This window comes from Electrophorus electricus, chromosome 12, assembly GCF_041902795.1.
Source record: "Electrophorus electricus isolate QZ-2024a chromosome 12, ASM4190279v1, whole genome shotgun sequence".
In the NCBI taxonomy this organism is placed as follows: domain Eukaryota; kingdom Metazoa; phylum Chordata; class Actinopteri; order Gymnotiformes; family Gymnotidae; genus Electrophorus; species Electrophorus electricus.
The window spans coordinates 395,607-420,000 of NC_137508.1; the positions used below are offsets into that span (position 1 = coordinate 395,607).

General features: G+C 43.9%; 1 protein-coding gene and 1 long non-coding RNA gene across 10 annotated transcripts in view; one reads left to right on the forward strand and one right to left on the reverse strand.

Moving 5' to 3' along the window:
* The first annotated feature begins 1,711 nt into the window (after nt 1–1,711).
* LOC145660236 (uncharacterized) lies at nt 1,712–5,752 on the forward strand. The gene is made up of 3 exons (XR_014126461.1): nt 1,712–3,426; nt 3,810–4,089; nt 4,326–5,752. It is a non-coding gene; the product is annotated as an uncharacterized LOC145660236 (long non-coding RNA).
* Nucleotides 5,753–6,506: 754 nt separating this feature from the next.
* gab1 (GRB2-associated binding protein 1) overlaps nt 6,507–24,394 on the reverse strand; it is a 44,868-nt gene continuing 26,980 nt past the window's right edge. Inside the window, exons 2-12 of one of the 9 annotated variants that reach the window (XM_027029878.3) lie at nt 20,567–20,885; nt 18,380–18,596; nt 18,059–18,145; nt 16,669–17,291; nt 15,933–16,030; nt 15,438–15,741; nt 13,310–13,402; nt 11,686–11,779; nt 10,355–10,481; nt 8,672–8,800; nt 6,507–8,350 (exon numbers count right to left, since the gene is read on the reverse strand). In XM_027029878.3, the coding sequence (XP_026885679.2) occupies nt 8,192–8,350; nt 8,672–8,800; nt 10,355–10,481; nt 11,686–11,779; nt 13,310–13,402; nt 15,438–15,741; nt 15,933–16,030; nt 16,669–17,291; nt 18,059–18,145; nt 18,380–18,596; nt 20,567–20,885 (2,250 nt within the window). In that variant the 3' untranslated portion in view covers nt 6,507–8,191. Of the gene's footprint in view, nt 8,351–8,671; nt 8,801–10,354; nt 10,515–11,685; nt 11,780–13,309; nt 13,403–15,437; nt 15,742–15,932; nt 16,031–16,668; nt 17,292–18,058; nt 18,146–18,379; nt 18,597–20,566; nt 20,886–24,394 lie in introns of all 9 variants that reach the window. The other 8 variants (XM_027029874.3, XM_027029879.3, XM_027029886.3 and 5 more) reach the window with 8 other exon arrangements.

The window sequence follows — 24,394 nt, forward strand, 5'->3', positions numbered from 1 at the left end:
AAAAGTCAAAATAGTAATCCAGGTTTCAAAAGTAATTTAAGGTAGATTTAAAGTATAACTACAAGCATAAAAATGTCCTATTGCTGTTATTTCTGTCCTCTTTTTTATAGTTGTCTTGTCACTCCTACAGGTTACAGGCTTAGAAAGAAGTCCTGCTTCAGGTACATAGATTTAAACTCAAATGTAGTTTAGCTAACATGAATTATTCTGAGTATAGAAACCAAAGACAATGGCTATTAAGAAAGAAGACATATTGCTTGATAATGTAAGAAATGAAGGGTTCCAGCTTGCTGAACATTCTGAACATAAAATGTAAACACAAGTCATGCTTGGTAGATGTAACAATGTGATATTTTGACTTTCAAAATTAATTTATAAGTGATTGTTCAGAAATAAATTGATTCAAAAAGAAATAAGTGGATATAGGATATGATCTACTGTTCTACATCATAGCTAAGCTATTGGCTCACAAAGGCTATGGTTTGATGGAGTTGTGGCTGTGATCTGACCCAAATTATACTTACAACATGGCCTAATGAAAATTGAGATGTGACTGAGATTTGGTCCAAATGATCTCTGAGTTATTATTTAATTAGAGTTAAGATCTCTGGCACCTGGATTCAGACAAAGTCATCACCATCATTCCAGCAGAGTATGTGGAAATTGGGACGCGTGGGCCAGTTTTGGGCCATTATTCATTTAATCTCTGCGCCCCCACAAGTCACATGGTACAGCCCGCCGCATGCAGGGGGATTCACATGTGTATTGTTTGTAACCACGCCCCAATGGGCTGCACACCCCTGCTCGGGGTTTAATGTTGAATGGCTGTCTGTCTATTTAAACCCCTGTCAGTGTGCGTCCTCGTTGGTCGTTGTCACTATGTGTGTGTTAATGTTAATCTCTGCAGCTGTAATGTGTGTTCTTTGTCTTATGCATAATTGCATAGACATGATTATCGTAAGTGTTGTTTGTGAGTGCCACCGTTGTCGAGTATGTTTTATGTCAATAAATGTCCTTCACAGTCGAGGGAGTCTGTGCGTCCTGCCCTTCAGAACTCGGGCCAGCAGCGTTACACTATGTGGTTATGTTACACTTTTCCTTCACAAGCATTGACCACTATTTACATATGTTAGATGGTTACATGCATTTTACCTTTGGGAAAATCAGGGATACAGAGGGCATTCACCAGGCTACACTGGTGACTTGACTAAATCCAGTTGTCAGTTTCCCTGTACTAACGCCTGCCTCCCACATTAATGATGTGCAACACACAACCCAACACATGGTATTTAGAGCCTTCTCTCAGATTATATAAGGTTAAAATTCTATTGACCCTTGCAAAGTTAAAATAAGTTCTTACTTTTCTATATCAGCAAATTTGAGCTATTTTTCCTTGGGGAAAAAAATCTGTTTATTTTCCACTGCTCTATATCTATACATGTAAAATGACCAAACAAATCAATGGGTATACCTCCTCCTTTCCTCTCATAATTGTTTACATGTTTCATCGTAGGACTGGGCTGTCCTGTTCTCCACTCCTTACCTTTGTGTATATGAGGTTACACAACCTTAAATAGGTACTTTCGTCTACGGAACACACCACATAAGCTGTAGGAAATTATTAATGTTCTAGTAATTTAAATAATTAAACTATTTTTGCACCCATCATGCCTAGTTCCTACTGTACAAGCCTGTGGTGGCAGTGCTATGATCTGGAGTTGCTGCAGTTGGCCAGGTCTAGGTTCAGCAACGTTATGTGCCCAAAGAATCAGGTCACCTGACTACCTGAATAAACTGAACGACCAGGTTATTCCATCAATGGATTTTTTCTTCCCTGATGGCACGGGCATATTCCAAGATGACAATGCCAGGATTCATCTGGCTCAAATTGTGAAAGAGTGGTTCAGGGAGCATAATATAATCCACTAATATAATATAATCCACTGTCTTTGTGGACTCCTCTTTAAAAAAACTGACAATGTACATCACACGCAACTCCCCATATTATATCATCACTAGTCCTTCAGGTGCTTGGATGGAAACTTGATTTATAAAACTTCTTGCTGAGATACCACAGCACTAAGAAACTCATGCCTGATCAACTTGCATCATCCCCTGTAGATACTTTGTAGATTATTAGTTTATAATTAACTAACACTTACCAGATTAGCAATTAAATGCAACTGAAATCTAAATGAAATAGATTCTATCATAGTTTTGCTGAATTGCTAAAAGACTAAACCCTATTTTTTTTAACAAAAATATCAACTGTCAAAACAACTTTATCGAATCAGTCACACAATTCGCAAAATTTGTGGTTAGACACAATTTGCACACCTGAATCACCTAAAAAAAAAAAAAAAAAAACTAAATGTAATTCCACCCTTAACCCTGCTTAGAATCATGATTTTCAACCTATAATTGATATAGGGAACTATCAAAAAGGAATGTAACTCAAATCCTTGTTGTATTCACAGTTTAAATTGACAAAAGAAAATACAAAGACTCCTCTCTTAAATCTGCTCCTATTACATATATGAAGACTGAACATGTAATGAATAAAACAATTGCACGCAAACAGAAAGTGAAATGTAACAATCTTGTAGAATCAAACTTATTGTCTATTTTCTAACTTAGGAGTCTCACAGACAAGTGCTGAATCCTGTGGAGCTTTGGGGCTTATTCAGGTTGTTGGTAACATCTACATGATTCATCCAAGAAAATCAGACCATGCAGGACTGTGGCTCATCAACATTACCGCTACAAATCCACACACCATCAAAGTATTTGGTAAATGCGCTCCATGTAGTCCTATCATTCATGATCAGCTGCTCACAGATAATGAAGGGGTTTGCTTTGTTTGAAGTTCATGTTTGTTGTTTATGAAAATATCAGAAAGTGTACAAAGATGAACTGGGTATGAATTGTCACCTTTTCACTAATTTCACTAATTTATTGCTCACTGTCCAGGTCAAAGTGATGTTGACTTCCTGTTTGACTTTGTAGACGTTTCCAACGACAGTTATGCTTTCTTAAACAGCAGGCCCAAAGCTCATAAGTGAACATACTTTTGTAATGATAATCACTTGAAAAATATGTGAAAAATCATTCTTTGTGTTTTTAATTCCTTAAACATTTGTGCTCCATTCACAGACAGCAACGTCACTTTATTGGTCACAATGCTTGGTGGGGACAGTGTAAGTCTTGCACAGGTAGCTCTTGTCAAGGCATCAAGTTCCAACTTTGTTAACAGGATTCTGGAAGAAGTCAGAAGTGGGCAGTACTTGGTAACCTTTAACAGCGTCCCAGCAGGAGAGTTCACTGTTCGTGTGGCTGGAGAGATCCGTTTCTATCAATCAATCTTCAAGTAGCCGCTTTAAGAGACAGTCCTCCACGCAACTGCAGACATCGTGTGTGACCGTCATTGTGAGTTTACAAGGTTTAATAAAAGGTTTACTGTACCTTAAGCCCAAAGAAATCTCAACCTTCAAAGAACCAAAAAACATGAGTGAAATGGAGTTTAGCCTTAATTGAAAAACTTGCAAGAAAGACTCAGACTTTATAATAACTTTTGCTCTTCATGCAGTTTAATGTAAAATATCTGAAAATCAATCTACCAAACAACAGATCAATCACTTAATCAGTCTCAACTACAGTTAGAAAAAATATCACATCAATATAAGCAATTTCAAGTACTAAAAAATGTTTACAGGCCTTTTAAGATGAACCATTTTGGGGCAAACTACAACGATACGATTTTTTGGTATCTGTTTTTTTAATGCTGTTAGTAAAAGTATCTTTACCCTCAGGCTGAAGGTGATGGAACACTGGAACCTGGAGGAACACCTGCACTGCCTTTCATGGTGGCAACCAGTGGCTCCGGGGGAAGCTTTAATATTAGAGTCAGTAATGACCCTGGATTTGAAAGTGTCTTTCCCTCGTGAGTGGAGGTGAAGCACATGGCATAGTAACTCTGTTCGCTCTCAGAAACGCTGCCTGAGGCAGTGATGTCACTGTGACTATCGAGGCTGAAGCACCTGGAGGGTGGGATTTCCACTACACCATGCTGTGACTTGCTTTGGTTCTCCGGTAACTGCTTACACACCACCTGATATTTCAAAAGTATTGTCAAGGATCAAAGTTAATTTAATAAATAAAAAGTGAACTGTATAAAAGACTTATCAGCATGTCACTTTTAAAATCTGGCAAGTGATTATATGGCATCTCATCACTGATAAACATATCCTGTAAAGTAGTTTTAAAGCAAAATATATTTATTATATATACCAATTGTAGCAACTCAACTTCTCATTTTACTCATTCAGGTAATAGACATCACCCCACCTGTATGTCAGACAGTGAGCATTAATTCTAGCTGCTCTGGAAACTGCAGCCTCTCCACTTGGGACCTTTCTGCCAACATGACTGATGGAAACGGATCTGGCATCCAAAGTATTCAAGCCCACCAGGGCCTGTACAATCTCAGCACCAGCGCTTGGAGATGGAAGCGAGAACGTCACCTTGGTGTCCTGCATGGCCTCCTGTTGTTCCCGAGCAATGGATCTGGTCGCCATAGATGAGGTGGGAAACGTGGGCATCAGCCTCAGCTGAGGATGCCAAGCTGAGCAGTTTTAATGGTGCACAATGTAGTTTGTTTCTAAACATTTGGGTCATTTCACTATACCAATTCATGCAGTTCTAAAGAACACCTTACTTCCACTGAATATTCATACAATTGAATATTATTAATAATTAGAATTATACGAAGCTAATTTTAGTAGCAATACTATTATGAAGACTGAGTAATGGAAATATAGATGAATTACACACATGCATAGATGTGTTGTTCAATCTACAATCCAGTTCAACAATTTCTTTCACCCCCCCCCCCAAACTGGATACTGAAGCAATATATCTTTAATCTTCCTTTTTTTGGTTCTACAAAGAATACACATTCCACTTATTACAAAATGTAAATCAAAAACTCATTTTTATTTTCCAAATTACACACAAAATTTCCAAATTACTACCAGACATAAAAACACGAATAGCCTATTGGATTAATTTTATTACGTCATTAAAAATGACAATATAACTGGAACAAAAGTGGTATCTTGTAGGTCACGAGGTCGAGGAGGTAGAGAAAGGTACTAGCCACACTGAGGTCAAATGTTCACGGGAGCATTCACACTGTCTGATAAACATATGTAAGTTGCTCCGTGTGAGGAAATGCTTTACCTAATCAACTCTTCAAGTACAATACATGTTCAAATAATTGTGCTACACGTGTAAGATACTTAGCTCCCATATCAGAGTTCCCACATTAAGATTAATTTTCTCAAAGCACAGGCCAGCCCTGTTAATAAACAATAACACTTATAGTAGTTTGATTGAAAAATAAAGTACGTAGATCTGTTTAGTTGTGTCTAATAGTTATGTTTTTTATGACTGCAAAATGCTGTGGTGGATTTCATAGTTACTACAAAATGATTTAAATGGATGTAGAACTTAATTCTGTTAAATGGATATCAGGGCAAATCCTCAGCACATTTGCTTATGAGTAGGCAAGACGAGACTTTACTACATGACAGTGTCTTTACTTTACAATCGCGTGCGAAATGCTACATTACCACAAGATGGTAATGCACGTGTTTCATGTAGGATACCGCTGTAGTCAGTCACCGCAGTGACAACCTTAATATTTTGCATGTTTGTAATAAAACAAATCTTGAATTTCATCACTTGTGCATGGAGGGCTGATGTTGTTCACTTCATCTCTGAATTTGAGCTTTTGTTTTTGTTTATATACAATATGATATAAGAATGTGGAAATCATCACACCTATATAAGCTCATCAGTTGTCCCATTCATTAAAATATTTTTTAATTAATTGAATGACCCCATGCTACAGTCATGCAGGAACAATCTGTTGGGAAAGGCTGGTAGGATATAATAGTCTAATTTTCTTTGGGTGTGTAGCATTAACATTACCCTTCACTGGAACTAAGGGGCAGTGTCTTCTACACTCCCCTACACTCCTCTCCTCTACACTCCATAGTGATCTTAGGCGTATGTGCAGCTGCTCAGGCATGGAAACCCATGATGAAAACCCATGACTTTAAATTTCCGTTATTCACACTTCAACACTTGGTGGCCTCGCTCTGAGATTCCACAGTCTACTCCGTCATAGTTGAGCTCTGCTGCTCAAAGACACTTACAGCTGTCCAAAGCAGATCTAGCAGGGTAGAAGTTTCACAGACGGAGCTGGGCAAAGGTGGTGTCCTAGGACAGTGCCACGTTTAAAGTCCCTGAGTTCATTCGGACCTATTCGACTGCTGAGTCTTTACAGAGTGCATGGCTCTGTGCATGATTTTATACACCTGTCAGCAATGGGCAACTCAATTATTGGCAGGGGTGTCCAGATACTTTTGGCCATATAGCGTACGAGTGTGCAGCAGGCTTTGCAATAATAAGATGTGGAGTTACACTCGGATTCACTCAAATGATGTATTTGTATGTCAGCTTTTTTTATTGAGTTTATTTTAAAATGTACATTTCTTTCCGATTCATTAAAAAAAGATAGAAAGCATCAGGAAAATCTGAGGTTCATCTTGCCACAGAATGCTCTTGTGAAGACAAAATAGAAAGATAGAGGAGAGATCAGAATTAAAATAGAAAAGGTTTCAAATGTTTGTGCATGTCTATACAGCAAAAGCCACTGATGGTGCTGCAGCCCACATCGGCGTCTCCTTGGCTTAAGAAGTTGGTAGTTAACGAAGCTTTTGTCTTACACACACAGTTAAAGTTCACATAGTCTCTAACTTTAGCTAAAATTACACAACTGATCATATGTACAACAACCAAACAGCAAAAGTTGTAATATTAAGGCAATAGGTCTCCAGAAACTATGGAAATCCATCTGAAATAAATTATCATGATTAAAGTGGAAATAAAATATCAAAAGACCAGTCACCAAAGGAATGAATTATCCATGTACAACTCCTGAATCTTCCTGACTGGCTTTTTTAAGAAGGCATCATGTACAGCAAACATCTGATCCTAGCGTCTGTCATTAACTTTTATAAACATAATGAGAACATCTGTGAATTGCAGGACCAAATTAAATGTAGGGATATGTAGAAAAGAAAAACAAAGAAAAACAAAATAAATTAAACTGGAACTGCTGTGTTAGTCACTTCAGTGAGTACCTGACTTCTGTAGTTGTCTTTAGTTCTGATACCTTGCATTGAAAGATACTAAAATAAAAAAATTAAAACAGTGAGTCGTAACTCTCCATCAAAAGTTAATCACAGTTCCTCACTCCATCACGTTTATGCCAGACCAGTTCATAGCTCCTGATACTCCATCCAGCAGAGGTCACACAGGCCTTTACGTCCCAGACACTCAGTACAAACGAGGGAGACTTTGTTTATTGTACTTTGCACAGGCAGTTTTGCAGCCTTACTTGCAAAAGCAACACAAACGGGCAAACTCATTTTAGCAAAAATGTTACCATTTGATTGCTCTTGTCAGTTACACTTGATCATCAGAAAAATGGCCATGAAATAAACCAGGATGTACCAAAGTTTTAGATTATCAGTGAAATAAGCAAAAACGGATCACTTTCCATATATGGAACGCATACTCATGACCTGGCCATGGCAGTTTGGTGAAATGCAATACTTAAATATAAAAAGCAGTGTTAGGTAGTAAACCCAGAGAAGCCGGCCGCTCATCCAGATAACATTTCATTCCATTACCCAGGATGAACACAAGGATGGAAAAACCCAGACAAACCAACAACAAAAAAAGTGGAAGCAGTGAGTCTCCACTTGATACAAATGAAAGTCTCTCACTGCTCTGTTAGCATCGTCATCACAGGGCACTCAACCAGAGAGGGATCTGAAGTTCCTTCAGCCCAGCACACAGCCCAGTAGATCCTGCTCCAAACCGTCTCTCAGCTTATACACGGCACCCCCAATCTACCAGATCTCCACCACACACTGGTCTTTCCACCAGCTGGGTAGCAGCGTCACCCGACAGATTAGGGGAGCTGAATCGCTTTCTCTCACAGTATAATCGAGATCAAACACAAGGGCCTACGGTGGAGGTGGGAAGGGGTGGAACTTCCCGCCCCCTGGCCCAGCCACGCCCCCAGGGGCGGGGCTAGAGGAAGTATGCTTCCGAGTGCTCACTTGGTCCCTTTGGAGGGGGTGTCGCTCTCGGTGGACTGGCGGCCGTCGCTCCAGGCCTCACGGGTACTCTTCAAGGCTTGTGTGCGTTGCTGGTCCACGACCACGTAGTCCACCCGCTCGTCCGACACTGCCGCACCAGTCCCAATGCTCTTCTTCTGCAGGGGATGGACAGAAAACGAGTCATTCATCACTATAGCAACATACTGCACTTCGGAGACTACATGCGACTATGATTATTTGCAAGCAATAACCTCTAGACTTTGCTTGGCTTCCTTTTTAAAATGATATGTTCAAAACAGATCCATTTTAATTAACTGTTCACAGCTATAAAGGAACTGGAAGAATCTGCAAGCCTTTAAACATGCCGAAACACACGAATCTCTGTAAATTTAGCATAAAGATAAACATCAATGCTGAAGGAAAAAAGCCAAGGTAACCAGTGTCTGTTTTCACAGCTCTGAGTAGTGTCGTCTTACCATTCGAGGTGGCGTGGATTTGCCAGGGTCCAGATCCAGGTCCAGATACTCCACTTGCTTGTCTCCTTTGGGCTTCACCATGGGGCTGCTGCCTCCATCCGTGTTCATGGGTGCTGACAGCTTCAAGTTCTAAAATGTCCCAGAAAAATAACAACACCATTCACTGAAGTTCAGTCAACAGTTTCATCATTTAGTCAAACATGTTTATTTTGAACTTTCAACACCAATATGAAAGCTCCAATCAAGAGCGGCAACTGAAATTGTGGTAAGATCAGGTCTGAATTTTCTATGAGGAAGTGTCAGTTACAGATGAACTTCAGATTGGGTCTTTAAATGTTGCACATTACACACAAATAATACATACAGCTAATAAGAGGCTTAAGTACAGCTATGATGAATATGAGATAAAGGACAGAAGACATTAAGCAGCTAGGTGAGGATTACGTAGTGCAAGACTAATTAGTCCTCTCTGGCTGTGCAAGGATTAAAGTAAACTATATTAACCTGGGAAGAACCAAACTAGTCTGATTCTGGATCAGCATTGCCAGGTAACTTGGTTTAGACGTTTTGTTGTTTTTGTGAGGAGCGTGACCTCAGAACATCAGTTGTCAAAATTTAGAGCATGCCAACAGCCCTGCTCACCTCCTCAAAGTGCTCTAGACTTGCCACCTCCCTCTTAACGGGGGTGAGTGGCACCGTGCAGTAGAAAGACTCCTCTCTACAGAGTGGAGGGGCAGGAAGGAGCAGCAGGAGACATCATGGAGTCAGACACACAACGGCAGAACAGAGGAGAAACTCGAGAAGGAAATGTGATGAGCAGCAAAGAATTAAGTGAACAAATACACAGCAAAAAAAAAAGATGAGTGCAAGAAAAGAAAAAGCATAAAACCCAGGTCATATGAAGTCATGTTGCAGTGTATTTAAACGCACATGATGGAGATGCTCTGTACGGAGCTAGCCATAACAACACAGTATGTCAGGCCACAAAGGCCCGATTACTACCAACTGTGTAGACCGACCAAACTTTGCAGCTCTTCATTGTTTAAACCTGATTTCTCACACCCAGATTTGGTAAAAACTGCAGACAGCTTCATATGACAAAGCAGGCTCATGCAAGCAAAGAAGTGTTTGCAGCAGCAGCAAAAAAAAACAAAACAAAACCACAGAACAGCAAACGCTGAGATTGCACATTCAGTCAGTCTGAGCGAGGAGATGAACGGAAGAAGAGAGAACAGAGCAATGGAACGATGGGAGAGGCTACAGAGGAGAGGAGCCCTTCTGGTCAGCTCACGGGTGACCTCCGATCACTTCCTGCTTACTGACATTATGTTGCAGGAGGACATGAGCACAGACACTGCTCTACCACGCTGGTTTACGTCATGAGCGTTCAGTGTTGTGCAACTGTATTATTCAGTGAGGAGGAGGGCGAGAAGCAGAGGTGATGACATCAGCTCATATTTTCTGGAAATGAGCATCTCACCCCAAACTGTTATGCAGCACCAGAGAAGACATTAGTTTATCAACTCTCTTTCAACCTTTAAAATATTAATAGAAGAATTTAAAAAGTGTTTTGAAATTTTAAAAAAGCAGTAAAACTACTAAGAATGTATTACGATTGAAGTAAACTTTTCCATAAATAAGGTGTTTAGGAAAGTCTCTGGCTGAGGTGCTGTGGTTACATACTGGTTCATCTGCAGACATGTTAGCGTGCTGCATTGCGACATAATTCTCATCACAGTCCTCGGAGTCGGTGCTGGAAGCAGTGCTATGCACCGAGGGTGGTCTGGGAGGCACGGGGAACCTGGAGGGGCTGAGCATCACGACAAACCTTACACTGCTGCTTCTGTACACACACACGCGCGCACACACACGCACACACACACGCGCACACACACACGCGCACACACACACGCGCACACACACACGCGCACACACACAGAGACACAGACGACATGCACAGGTGTGGCCACAAATGTGTTTTCTTCTCTCTTTCTTTCGCACACAGTCAAATCAGACGTGAACAAACCATGTCCTCGTGTCCTTTCACGTGTACATATAAATTGATCTTAAGCGCTCATTTTCTCCCATAAATAAAATGTTTGGTGAAATGGGTTTTGCCGAACCTCTTTGGCTGACGTTATTCACGTGCAACCGCAAGCAGACACACCAGGACAACCATAATCGTTATTAGGGGGTAACGGTGCATCACGCTACGCGTTACAGACGGGCGAAGATTTCTGAACGTAAAGCGGAAACACTTCACAAGCGCGAGTTTCATCCGAAACCGGACGCCGTTAGCAACAAGTTACGCTCAGCTCAGCTCACTGCCGTTTGAACGAGTCAGTCGCACTATAGCAAATGCAAACGGCGCACAGGAGCTGCTGTTTCTGTCAAACGTTCAGGCTGGACTACAGCCACGCGGTAGACAGGGCCCTGCAGGGCTGTGCGCGGACACGCATGGACATTTACGCGTTTGGCACACGCTCCTATAAGACTTGGTGACTTAGAATTTCTATCGCGTTACAAAACGTGGTGTTAAGAGCGTCTTGTCCAAGGACTCGCACCCATCGCTGGGGCTATGACATTCGTGAGCGTGTGTGATCAGTTTACATTTCACTGCTAAGTACACTGCAGGCTGCACCAAATACTGAACTCGCATCAAACCGTGATGCGCGACTGCGGTATGAACCGGCCGGTGACTTCTGTCTACCGCTACACATAATTTGCAAACACTTCCGTGACACATGCTCACATGATCCTCAGCCTCTACCATAGTTAGGACAAGACTACGGTAGTGGAGGAATGTTAGACGAGAGGCACAAGAACTGAGCCCATGCAGACCCATGCCTTGATGCTAGCTCTGTCAGCACCAACCAGCTCTGTGGCCATAAGCAGTTTCACTACATGTAGGCCTGATGACATTTGCCCACAGGTAACTGGCTGATGCTGAAACAAAATGGTAGAGTAGCTAAACCGGAGCAGAGGATTGGTCAGGAAGCATGATTGACACTTACTCCCTGGCGAAGGACCTGGTGACAGGAGATCGCACTGGTGTGGTGAACTCTTCACATTCAGGGACTGGTTTGATGTCCAAAGGCGCCGGCTTGACTAAAACAGAGGGACCAAAATATTGTTACACAAAGGAAAAGTAGAATGGACAAATAATTCAAGGCACTACAAAGACGTGGATCTGGCAAAACAAAGTATTTTTATTACTGCTGTGAATATAATTATAAGTTTAAAAGACAATGATTTCTGAGGCTTAGTTTGAAAACTATGTATATAATGTGCATTATACATTTCTTTAAATAAATACTTTTAAGCAAATCACAAAACCTTACATTTACTGTGAACTCATATCAGCATATTTCATACAGAGCAGAGCTCTGTCCAAATAACAAAAATTAAGAATTCTTCTTATTAGTAGCCTACATCTGATTTCACTAATTTCGCACAAACAGGTTTAAAAGGTGTTTTTTGTTGTTGTTTTTTAAACATGGCTGTGTTACATGGCTGATTTTTGCCTCTAGGGGGAGCCATTGACAAGAGATAAATCTAGCAAGACTTTTATGCAGTCTAAGACATTTTCTTATGACATGTATTCATAAGATCAACAATGAGGTCACGATAATTAAAATCAGTGTCGTAATAACACACGACTTGTGAGGCAAACCGACAGCAGGCAGGAAAAGCCCCTCTGAAATCTGAACAGAAAACTCCCAAAACAGCCAACATTTGCTATAATTGTTCAAAGCCCACTCCTTAAACCAAAAAACAAGGCCCCAGTGAAGTACAATCTTTGAGCAAACCCTATAGCATTAGTTCAGATTCCCAAACATTTACAGCATTTATCTGACACTTTTATCCAAAGCAACTTACAATTATGACTGAGTACAACTTGAGTAATTGAGGGTCAAGGGTCTTGCTCAGGGGCCCAACAAAGGCAACTTGGCAGTGGTGGGACTTGAACCAGCAACTTTCTGATTACAAGTCAAATACCTTAACCACTGACCTACCATCTTACCCCTAACAGAAAAGCTGATTTGGCTGAAAAGCACACAATCTGGCAACCACTGAGCAGTCCCCTCTCCCAAGGCTAAATAGACCCTGTCTGTCACGGCATCTAGCGTCAGTGCACCAGGACAGAGACTGCACATCCTACTCTCGTCCACCATGTTGGCAGCAGGTGTGATGAGCCACGGTGGGCACACAGTCAGTTTACATGCCCTCGACATGGAAGAGCCATGCCAGTGTAAATGACAGGGGTGTTTATTCATGTAGGTGATATCAGATGAAAGCAGTCCATTATGGTTAGACACTGGTGGTGCACACATGGCTCCTTTATGTGTTTGTTTTTAATAATAATTCATTAGTGTGCACTTTTCCTTTAACCAAATGTTTTGCTGACTTTAGTTTCAACCAAAGGCCAAAAACCATTTATTTTCCTGCTCATGCTTTGTATGCATGTTTAAGTCAGTCTGTTTAAAATGATGTCACATTCTGTACCACACATGTTTGCTTCAAGATGTATAAAGGCCTCAAGCTCAACCCTCAAAAAAGTTCACGTCAATTTCTGGGAGGAGCACAAATGACAGGCAGGCGAGAGGGAACATGAGCGGGGAAACAGCAGGTACCTACCCTTACGTCGTCTGGAGAATTCACCTACGGTTTGAGAGTCAGTTCGCTCGAGACCGACAGGCCGATTAACTCGGGTTAATTTAGGACTCTGACCTGATTGGTGGAAGAAAACTGGTTTTGTTATACGTATCTCTTGTAATAATTTGCGTATTGTTTTTAATCATCCTTGTCCCCATGCAGCGTAGCAAAAGCATGGCCACATACTCCTAAACACTTTCTTACTTTTTCACTGCACGAATTTCTAATGTGCTGCTGCCATGGCAACTACCCATCATGCACTAGAGTCATGCAACATGCAAGGCTTTTCCGGAAGCATCATGCGTGGAGTTAGACACACATTAGTACACATCACGCTCTGACAACACGTTAACACTGGCTCGACGCACCGCGGCGATGGGGGTCATCTGTTTAAACCTCAGCACACCAAACGCACCCATGGACATGACAGGGCTCACAAGAGCAGCAAGATTCAGAGAGCATCAAGGCCTGCTAGTCATGATGCAGAGAAACAAAGCGTGAAAATGCACTTCGGCTGTGCATGGGACAACTTCAGATTCATGACCACCAGGAAGAGATGAGAAAGAGACGACAGGGAGAAAAACAGAACAGCGAGCTAAAGAACGAAGGAAGGAAGTTCTCACGTGGAGTAATATAAGTGTTGGCTGGCATGAATGAAGAAAATATGAGAAGAAAAGAGGTGAGCGAAGAGGCTCAGAGAAATGAGACATGTGAAGAGGCAGAAGGCAGCGTGAGACTGGCCACGTTCCCCTCGGGCCAGCGTGTCCGAGGCTATACAGCACAGCGGCCCGCACACAACTGGGACGAGCACACACTCCAAACGCCAGCCGAGAGCTAGTCAACATTGCATAAGCAGAGCAAGACACGTTCCACACTGAGAATGACATGGTGACTGGCCCATGGTTAAATCTCCAATCACCACTTCATGGGAATGAAACCCGATGTAGAAATACACTGGGCAGCACAATATGTAATTTATGAAGCATTCATGGAATTTGCCTGTTTCTGATGATATTACACAAGGTTGCAATTTGCAAATGTGCACTTTAGCAAGTCCCTTTTCTCACTGTGTGTTGTGTGTATCCTGGCCTCTCCAGACATTCCAGATGCATGTTCTGTGGGGGTGTGTTGAATCACGGCCTCCACATGACCCAACAAGGAAATCATTCTGGCCAACGTGATGCAGCCCAGCCTCTCAGCAGGTCCCATCAAGGTTTCACCAAACAGGTTGTCAGCATATTACAAGGCAATATCACAATCACACTATGCAGCACGGCAACCCCAGAGCAACCCCCATCATACAGTCCTTCCCAAACAAACAACTTTTAATGTGACTACAGAGAACAAAGGCAAGCAATAGCTGACACTGTTCATTCTTTCAACACATTCTGCACATTTTTTTTTAAACAGCTAGATCACTAGCAGTGACCAAACCAGACTGAAATTCCCCTTTTCGAGCCTGGCCATCAATGAGACCATTGAGAAGAGCACAATGGGGCGAGAGGTGATCGCTCCAGGCCAGTCCGACTGCCTCGTACCCAGGGATCTGAGCAAAAGGACAATGGGCTCTCTCATTGGCCAGGTCAGATCCTAACAGCTGACACAGGCGGGCCATCCCACTGTCTGAAAGGTGCCTTTCTGCAGAGAAACTCTCCAAAGTCGAGGTAGAGAAAGAAGCTGGACATCTGAGCTGAATAGTGCTACTTTAGGTACTGAGAACTGAATTCAGTTACCATTAATTCTCTCAGAGTCAAATTCATTACTTTTCTTTCATAGGGAAGAGGACTTTATAATCATGGGCCAGCACGTGTTAGTGAGAAAAGTGTAACATGATGAGATGTGGTGAATGGAAGAGTTAATATAGCAAAACAAAATGCAGCAAGCATGTTTGATAACCAGTGACAGACCCCACGACTGGATAACAAAAACATGATTGCACCATGGAAAGATGTTTATGCATACACAGAGAAGTAATCACAGTGCATAGTAACAGTAACTATGTAGCATAGTAAATCACAGTAACCACCTCTAGATCACTCACACAGACTCATTCTGTTTTCTCTCTCTCACACACACACACACACACACACACACGTCCTTCAGAGCTCACCTTTGCGGTCGGGTTTCAGGTTACGGTCGACAGGGGGTGGCTGGCAGTCCGTAATGAGCATGGGTCTGCGTGGGGGGGTTTTGGGGCTGGAGCGAAAGCCCATGTGGGCAGGAGGGGGCACCTGCTTGCCCAGGGAGGGGAACTCCACCGTGCCGGGGGTCATGGGCACGTAGTTGGGCTCCTGGATGGGTTCAGAGAGGCTCCCTGAACGGTGATGTGACGGGGAGTTGGCACTCATGGGCACGTAGTTCTCATCCATCTCCTCCGTCGAGGCAGTGCCAAGGGGCATCAAGCCTTTGTTTTTCTGTACCAGTTCAGGAACGGGGCAAAGATGAGTGTTTTGTGTGTGTGTGGGGGTGTGTGTGTGTGTGTGTGGGTGGGTGTTTGTGTGTGAGTGAGTGACTTTACGTAATTGAAGTCAATTTTATTATATTTAATAATTAGCAAAGGCTTCAAAAAAATCAGAAGTAGAAACAGCCATGTAAAGAGACTCACAAAGTAGTTGTTGAAGTTTTCATTAAATTCAAAGGAGCAATTTCTGTCTGAGGGAAAAGATCTGGGTATGTCATAGCAGTCTTGAGATGATCCATAATCTGTCAAAACGGAGAGAAAAACAGAATGGAAATCAGAGTTAAAGCCCAGATATCTCACCTTGATTTTTACTGTCGTGACAAAGTGGCCAAAATCACAACTGAACAGAAACGAGTTTGACTGAACACCTGAGGAGAGAAAGTGCTGAATGGGTCGTGGCCTAGTCAGTGCGTCTGCTAGGCTTTACTAGGGCCTGGACGTGCCCGTGGGAATGCCATCAGCAGCGGCATGTACCAGCATGTGGGACTTGATACGTGATCGTACTCCCATCACACCACAGCCAGAGGGAGCCGTACACAACTACTTGCAACACACATGCTGGGTGTGTAATGCTGGGTGTGTCGGTGTGGAATTTTAATTTTAAGGCAAAGCAAAACCTGGTATATACACTGGGAATCCACACTAACAGTGTAATGCATTAATCTCTTTCCTGATCCAGCAATGCTGGTTTGAAATTTTACTATTAATATTAGTTTTGTTGGGTCAGTCAAGCGGACACTGACCTAGTTTCCTTACACTCATAGGTAAAATCACCTGCCAAGCTTCCAGTACACTGCTATGAAATAGTTTTGATTGGTAATCAAGTATTAGTAATGTAGGTTTTGATTCCTTGGTTTGGCGGTGACGGGTCATGTCTGACCTTTACGGAGACGTGTTGAGTCCACGGTACCGATGGTGTTGCTCCTCAGGGCTTTATTACCTCCTGATGGCACACAGTAGTTCGCGTCTGCCTCTGACACCGACCTCGGCACCGCGTACGTGTCCGTGGGCGAACGGTCAGGTGGCCCCACTGGGGCGCCCAGCGAGGGCTTGGGTGGGCGTGGGGGTGGAACCACGTCGGAGGGCACGCCTGCTGCTGCCTCGGCCCCCGCCGCGCGGGGCACTTGGTAGGTGCAGTTACTGCCGGGTGTGGGTGGGATGTCGTAGCTGACGGACAGGTTCCTAAACTGAGCTTCCAGGGAGGGTTTTCGGACTGGGATGTTGAACACATAGACGTCGCCCGGGTCGCTGTCGGGCCCAGGTGGCGAGGACGCAGATTTGGGCAGGAGCACGGTGTCCTGCGAGTAGCTCCGCGGCAGGTGGTACAGACCCTGCGCGTCCATCGACAGACTGGCCCCGCGTGACGGGGGCGAGTCGTACAGCCCTGTGTGCTGTGAGGGAAAGAAGCCGTTGAGCGGGCCATGCTTGGCCGTGCGGTGGGACGGGAGGTTGTCGTTACAGTCGGGCTCAGAGGAGGTAGACTTCCTGCAGTCTCCGTGAGCCCTGCGAGAGCAAGCAGAGAGCAGGTGACTTCAGCGCCTTCTCACTAAACATGTGCAAAGACTCATCAAAGTGGCAAATCCACAACCATGCTGCGAACAAATGTCACAAAGTGTGGAGTTACTCAGGCACGGCAGAGAATGGTTTTATCTGGAGAACTGAACATGCCTACTCTGTAGACGCAAAGCACTCTAAGTGACTAGTCTTGACAGAATTAGTCACTCATCATGTGTCATTTTCCTACAGGACAACAACTGCTTGGGAACTGGACGCATGTGTCTAAGTGCAAGCCCAAAAAGGGAACACAACATGGTACATGTGATGAGAATGAAGGCATTTAGAATGATTATATTTATGCATGCCAACCAGGCCATATTTATAACTCATCAGCCTTGGGTTATGGGTCCCACTTTGCCTCAGACATCATCAGACTACTATAAAGTTTCCTAAACTGTTACTACCTTTATCCCATTCCATTATTCCTGAATTTCATCATAGTGTTCAATAACATTTTGGATGAAGATTTAGTTGGAGGTTTAATAATGTGGAAGAATACTGGCGTGAATGCTCTGTTCTTTTCTAATGATTTAAGATCACCACATGTAATGTGGTGATGATCATGAATGAAACACCCCAGTGTGGCAGATGTCAAACTCACAACTGGTGTGATGTGAAAGGGATTTATCAATGGTTATGGTTTGCGCATGCACAGAACAGAATGTAGTTTTATTAATTGTCTCATTTCTCTCTCGCACACACACAGCACTCACAGACTGTCAGGAGGAGCACTCTTGCTCTCACACTCTTCCAAGAGCAGATATTCCTGCTCCATATCCCTTTGAGAGAGAGTTACAGGACTACATACATGTAAACACACACACAAACACAGCCCATATATCAGAGTCTATGGCAGTCACAAAAGGGTATGAAGAATAAACCAGAAAAATTGAAAATACCATCAGTCAGATATTAACTAATTATGTGCGACTAATGGAGTCCAGAGGTGTTGGAACACTTCTCCTTCCTCTAAATGACAAATAAGAGCTTTTCCAACACACATTTTTCCATCCACCCACCCCACTCCCCCTCACCTCCCGGGCTCCGGTTTCTTGCTCTCGCAGTGTAGCAGCAGCAGGTAGTCCTGGGTGTCATCCAGGCTGGAGGAGGACTCCAGGTGCCTGACGCTGACAGGCTGGTAGGGAGGGGGCATGGGAGTCAGGGCTGAGTGGCCCATCCCCCCTGCATGAGGGGCCATGTCGACCACCAGAGCCCCGGTCACTGCAGCCTGGTGAGATGCTTTCGCTGAGTCTACAAGACACGCACACACAGATTTATTAGGGCTCAGGACTGTCACATTCTAAAATACACAGTACAACATGAGAATTTCTAGTATAAATGTTTGCATAACATGCAAACAGGAAATGCGTGTCAGATTTGTAGCTAAAAATGAAAAGTCCATGATTATCAAAACAAATTCATCGGCTGGAGGGTTCCCGGGTTCTCTTCGGGGAATCTCCACCCTGGAAGCCTGGAAACAGGTGCTGAGGTGGTCGTGTCTAACGGAGGGGGGCTGCCAGATAAAGCATTCCTGAAGCACAGTTTCTATGTGGTTCCAAGCACACCACTCTCAGAAGATGTCAGTGAAAAGGCATGAAGGTCTCAAAGCTGCGTCTGAAGATTCATTTTGATGGCTTTCTTGGTTTTAGGATTTTATAAAGCAGCTTCTATTTGATCTCTCATGTTTCTCAAGGTTTTTCTCCTTGGGAATGTGTTAAATGTTTCACTATTCAAAGTCTACACACACAACCACCCACTTTGCCTTCCCCTATTTGCAGGCTGCCCAGTGGTGAGTGATCCAGTGGTCTCTCGCTCTCCTCCTGCCCCTCCCTTGCTAATTCTGACCCCTCCCCTTTTTTGTTTGTGAGGCAGTGTGCTGAATCATCCCAGCAATGGGAAAATCCCCCCCTCCACGTTTTCCTTCCTGCCATCCACTCTATGGGGCTAATGGCTAGCAGCCCTGAGAGCTCCAGAGCTCGGCCCAGCGTATCCCAGGGTCTGCCCAGCCTGCAGCTACTCACCTGGGGTTGGGCTGGGAACAAGGCCCTGGCTGTCCCTCCATGACGCCACAGCACAGAGGAAATCAATACATGTGTAACCCACTAAGGGGTAATAACACAAGCGCTGATATTGCGTAGGTTTAAAGAAATGATGTAAGAGGCTCTATAACTCTGTTTTGTGTGGGAGGGTCTGTAGTCAGCCCCTGTGGGGTGAAAACCTCCTCAGGACTCATGTGTCTGGGTTGTGAAATGTGCAGAACGGTTTCTTGCACTTACCTAAAATAATCTGTGTAGGTTGCCAAAAACAGAAACTCAGCAATTAACAGTTATAACTGCAGAATTTAGGGCCGTTTGTTTTACTGCTGTGAGTGGTTAAATTGGCAAGAGTGCCTCACATAACATAAATGAAATATTCTACAAACTCCACTAACCGTCCCACACATTCCAACTTTAACCAGTAATTCAGTTTATGAAGATGGCATTCACCTGTTCTTTTCTTCAAGAACAGGACTTGAAGGAACACCAACATACTAAATACATTTGGACTAATAAATCTCAAGTCCAACTCAAATGTGAACATGTGCGTCCATGTACAAAAACACAAGCTGTATCTGAAATGTCTGAAACCGCCCACTATGGCCCATTTATGGGTTTATAACCTACTCCTCACTGATATGTAAATATAAGGAAATTTCTTAGTTAAAAGAAACCTATACAGCGCTATAGAGGATCTAGGTTTGTTGGCTCCTCCCCCAATAACTCATAGCTCCACCCCTTCCTTTCTATGGCACATGACAATTTCTCACAGTAAATTTAGTACAGTATATGGGTATGGCATCCAGGTGCTAAATCACAGCATTTTTACAGTGAAAACATACTCACCACTCAGTAATATATAAATATAGAGAGTGTGGTAGTATGCAATTTCAACACAACTGCAGACCCAATTATTCATGTGGTTAAGGCTCTTGACTTGTAATCAGATGGTTGCTGGTTCAAGCCCCACCACTGCCAAGTTGCCACTGGTGGGCCCTGAGCAAGACCCTTAACCCGCAATCATAATTTTACGTTGCTTTGGATAAATGCTGTAAATGTAATGTAATTATAGAAACCAAATTAACACACAATATTTCAATTAAAGTGAGGGTACATCAACCCATCTCAATACACACACACTGAGCCTGCAAGAGCGAAGTTCTTGTGGGAGAACACAGGGCGCACCTGCGTGCAAGCGTATCCTACCGTCCGTGTCGGTGGGGTTGAAGCCACAGATGTCACAGATGCAGCGGACCCACTTGTTCATCTCCTCTTCGCTGTCGGCCACCAGGTAGAAGACTCGGTCGATGGTCTTGATGTCGAAGATGAAACTGTGCTCCAGATCTTTCTTGTTGAAGGTGAGCCCAGCGTCCACCTGCTCGCATAGGTTCAGGTCAATCACGCGGATGGGTTTCTTCACGTGGTCATTCTTGTAGTACTCCAGCACATCCGGGTCTCCGGTCAGCCGGCCGCTGCGTAGGACAAACCAGCGTTTCTTCCATGCCTGCGGAGATGGAGCAGAGAAACCATGCCCTCAGAACTGCCTAGCTATCAAAACCACGCCCTCAAGTCAAGTTTATTTGTCATTTGCATAAACACACAGGACATTCATGCACTGAGGGGAACTCCTCTGCGGCAGTGTTGACACTGATACATATAACCTCCGTTATTAGAGACTTATGTTAATAAAACATGGCTGAGGCCAAACTCCATTCACATGAGCTTTACACACACACACACACACACACACACACACAACCTATAAAAAGTGCAGATATTGTTCAGTGTCTGAGGGCATATATAGCATGTTGCATGAGAAGCAGCCCAGGAGTTCTGGACGGTGGAATAGGTCATGACCCTGACTCCTCCAGCAACAAAACAACCAGCTGGTATTTAACAACTAGCTACAGATCCTGCCCATTTAATGCTAGTGTTAAAACTACAGGGAGAGCATTGTGAAAGGACTCGGCACTAGACAGGTCATCACAGGTCAACTCAGGGCACAGTGAAAGAGCCATCTTACCGCAGTCTAGCCAATGGGCCAAGGAGAGGAAGGGAAGAAGAACAGAGCAGTGAAAGACAGACAGATAGAGAGACTGAAAAACATGAAGACAAAGAAACAAACAAAGAAAACACAGCAACAGGAAAATAAAGGCCAACACAGAAAGGGATAAGATGCATGAAGCAGGAAGACAGAGGAACAGCCAGCCCAGCTCCTCACTCCTGCCACACCCAGGCTGAGCTCCAGGTCAGCGCTCCGGCCAGCTCTCCCAGCAGCTCACAAAACTCCCCAGAATTTCGTTACGACTGCAGCAGCAAGGTGGGATGCAGACCACACAGGGGGTGCGGACCACTACAGTGGGAGTAGACAAGCCCCCCCCAGACACTACAGATGACAGACCATCAGACATCAGAACACAGAGCTGCACATGGAGAGCAAGGTTAAGCTGACACTTTTCTTTAAATTATTTCCTGAGTGAAAGTCTGAAGACTGGAACACAGCAAAGGTAGGGAAGACGAGTTAATGATTATTGAGGGCTTTGACAAAGAAAGGGGGAATATTTTTGTTCTGTCCTGAAGACAGAAGAGGTTCATGAGCAGCAACAGTGTCGAGTTAGAAGGTTCAAAAACAATTAGCCCTGACAGTAATTTCTACAGACTGCAGCAGCCCCAGGGGCCGTCTGGGTGTCTGAATGCAGACTGAGCAAAGTCCCAGATGGGGCCCTTCTGGGGCAGGCGTCACCAGGGGTAGGAAGTGCTCGAGTGGACGCTCTGAATTAATAGCATTAGTGATTTCTATTGTGGTCTGTCTTAAACAGAAGCCTCTCACATTTCCTTAATGCACAGCTTCACTGCTTTAGGTCAGAATGAGACAAACCAAACATCTTCACAAGGAACTGTAATGTTTAATAAACCCACTAACAGCTTCTAGCACTAGGTGAGTCGAGATTAAGTTGCTAATAGCAACAGTTCGCACTTCAGTAGGGATGTGCTTGGGGGGGGGGAAAAAAAAATAAAATAAAAAAAATCGCCAAATTTACACTTCTTGCCCACATTCTTATCTGTGAACAATGCACGGTAACACAGATTTCTGAGAATTCTACTGGTCTTGTACTCAGCTAGGCCAGGACACTGCTGTCTAACACTGCACACAGCTGTTGACTTTAGGACTGGGACTTAGAGGATGTTTCTCAGGGTTTAAGACCAGAAAGCAGTTTGGGCAAAACTTCAGACAAGATCAGAGGCTGTATGAGCAGTCAGGAATGTGGAATGTTTGTTGTTGTTTTTTTTTTCGCCGTCTGGTTTTAAGAGAGATTAACAATGAGGTCCGCACCCTATTTTACCAGCCACTGACTTTTATTTGTTGCAGAGCCAGTTTGAATGTTCATAACAGTTCCCCCACTGAGCCACTCACAGGAGACCCCAACCTTGCCATGCCAATCACACGCATACACGCACACGCACGCTACTTGTGCAGTCTGGCTTGGAGGAACGCAACTATGGCAGGTATTCTGAGTGGGTAACGTCATGTTCAGTGCACAGCCATAATAGCAGCTTTACATGTGTTTGTCTACTGCGGTCGGACCAAACCAGAGCCACAGAGCTCCGAATCCCTGTACAGCTCCAACAACAAAGGAGACAGATCAGATTACACACACACACACACACACACACACACAGCGAGAGAGAGAGAGAGTGTGTGTGTGTTTATATTTGTGTATGTGACAGAGTGAATAATTGTGAGCAAGTGGATGTGTGCAAGAGAAAGAGAGAGTACTTGTACTTGCACGCACGCAAACACACTCCCTTTCTGTCCAGCTGGTTCAGTCTGGCAGACAGACGGATGTCTTTGAAAACTCACACTGGTGACTTGAACTTCTTTTGCCATTATGACTAAATGTGTTGTTTGGGAATGGTTATTCTGTGTTGTGTGTGTGCGCAAACATTTATGCATGCACACAAAACCTAGCTTATCACACTGTGGCCCAAGAACAAGGGGACATATAGCCAGAGGACAGAGGACATTCCTCACAGTGCTTCAAAATGTCAGCTGTACCGCACACGTTACCAGGAATGTTACAGCACAAGACTTCAGAGAACAGATAAGAAACAAGAAACAGAAGATCAATTTTCATCTGAACATGGCCATCTCCTCTCAGTTCAGCTTAGCACATGGCACAACATGAATCATGGGTAGTGTAGTCCGAAACATTTTGGCATGCACTCCAGTAGGCTGGTATGTGTGGGTGCTGAGAGGTGTTGAGCATTTTAGCTGTGCCACAGAAACGCTCGCTTGCGTGGAGAAGAGCGTCCAGGCATGATGGGGGAGCGAGCCACGCATTCCCCCCCTACCATCTGTGCAATTTCAAACACGCGCACACACACACACACAGACACACAGACACACACACACACACTTGTGCAGTACAACCCAAAAATACTTTTACATAATTAATACTAAAACTCTCTCTATCCCCACACACACACACACACACACACACAGGAAACCCAAGGATTACTCTAGTTCAGCCTCAGGTTGCAGTGTGTCTGCTCAAGACAGGCAGAAGGTGCATCACTAAAAGCAAGCTAGCGGCCCTGCTCCACACTGTCCCTTAGTCCTTCCTGAGTCACACATGCACGTAAATGCATAATTCACATCCGCGCATGCACACACAAACATAGACACAAGCCTCGGTTCAGGTCTGCTAAATCGCTACACCAATCCTACCTGCAGCTCTAGATCCTGAAGGTGGGAGTAGCTCACAGAGGGCAGTGTTTAACCACCTGTTGCTGGTGACTAGTCCATTCCTTTGGCTGATTTGGGGTCAGTTCAAGAGAGCAGCAGGAGTCCATGGAGTTACAGAGCTGCCCACCAGACTGACCCAGGATCAGAGCTCACGTGCAGTACAAAGCCTGTCGGGAGAACAGCAGGGTCCGGTCCCAGCCAACTGCCCAGTAAACACAAAGCCAACTGAAGTCAAAACGGCCCGAGTTAGTGTCGCAGAACTTAAA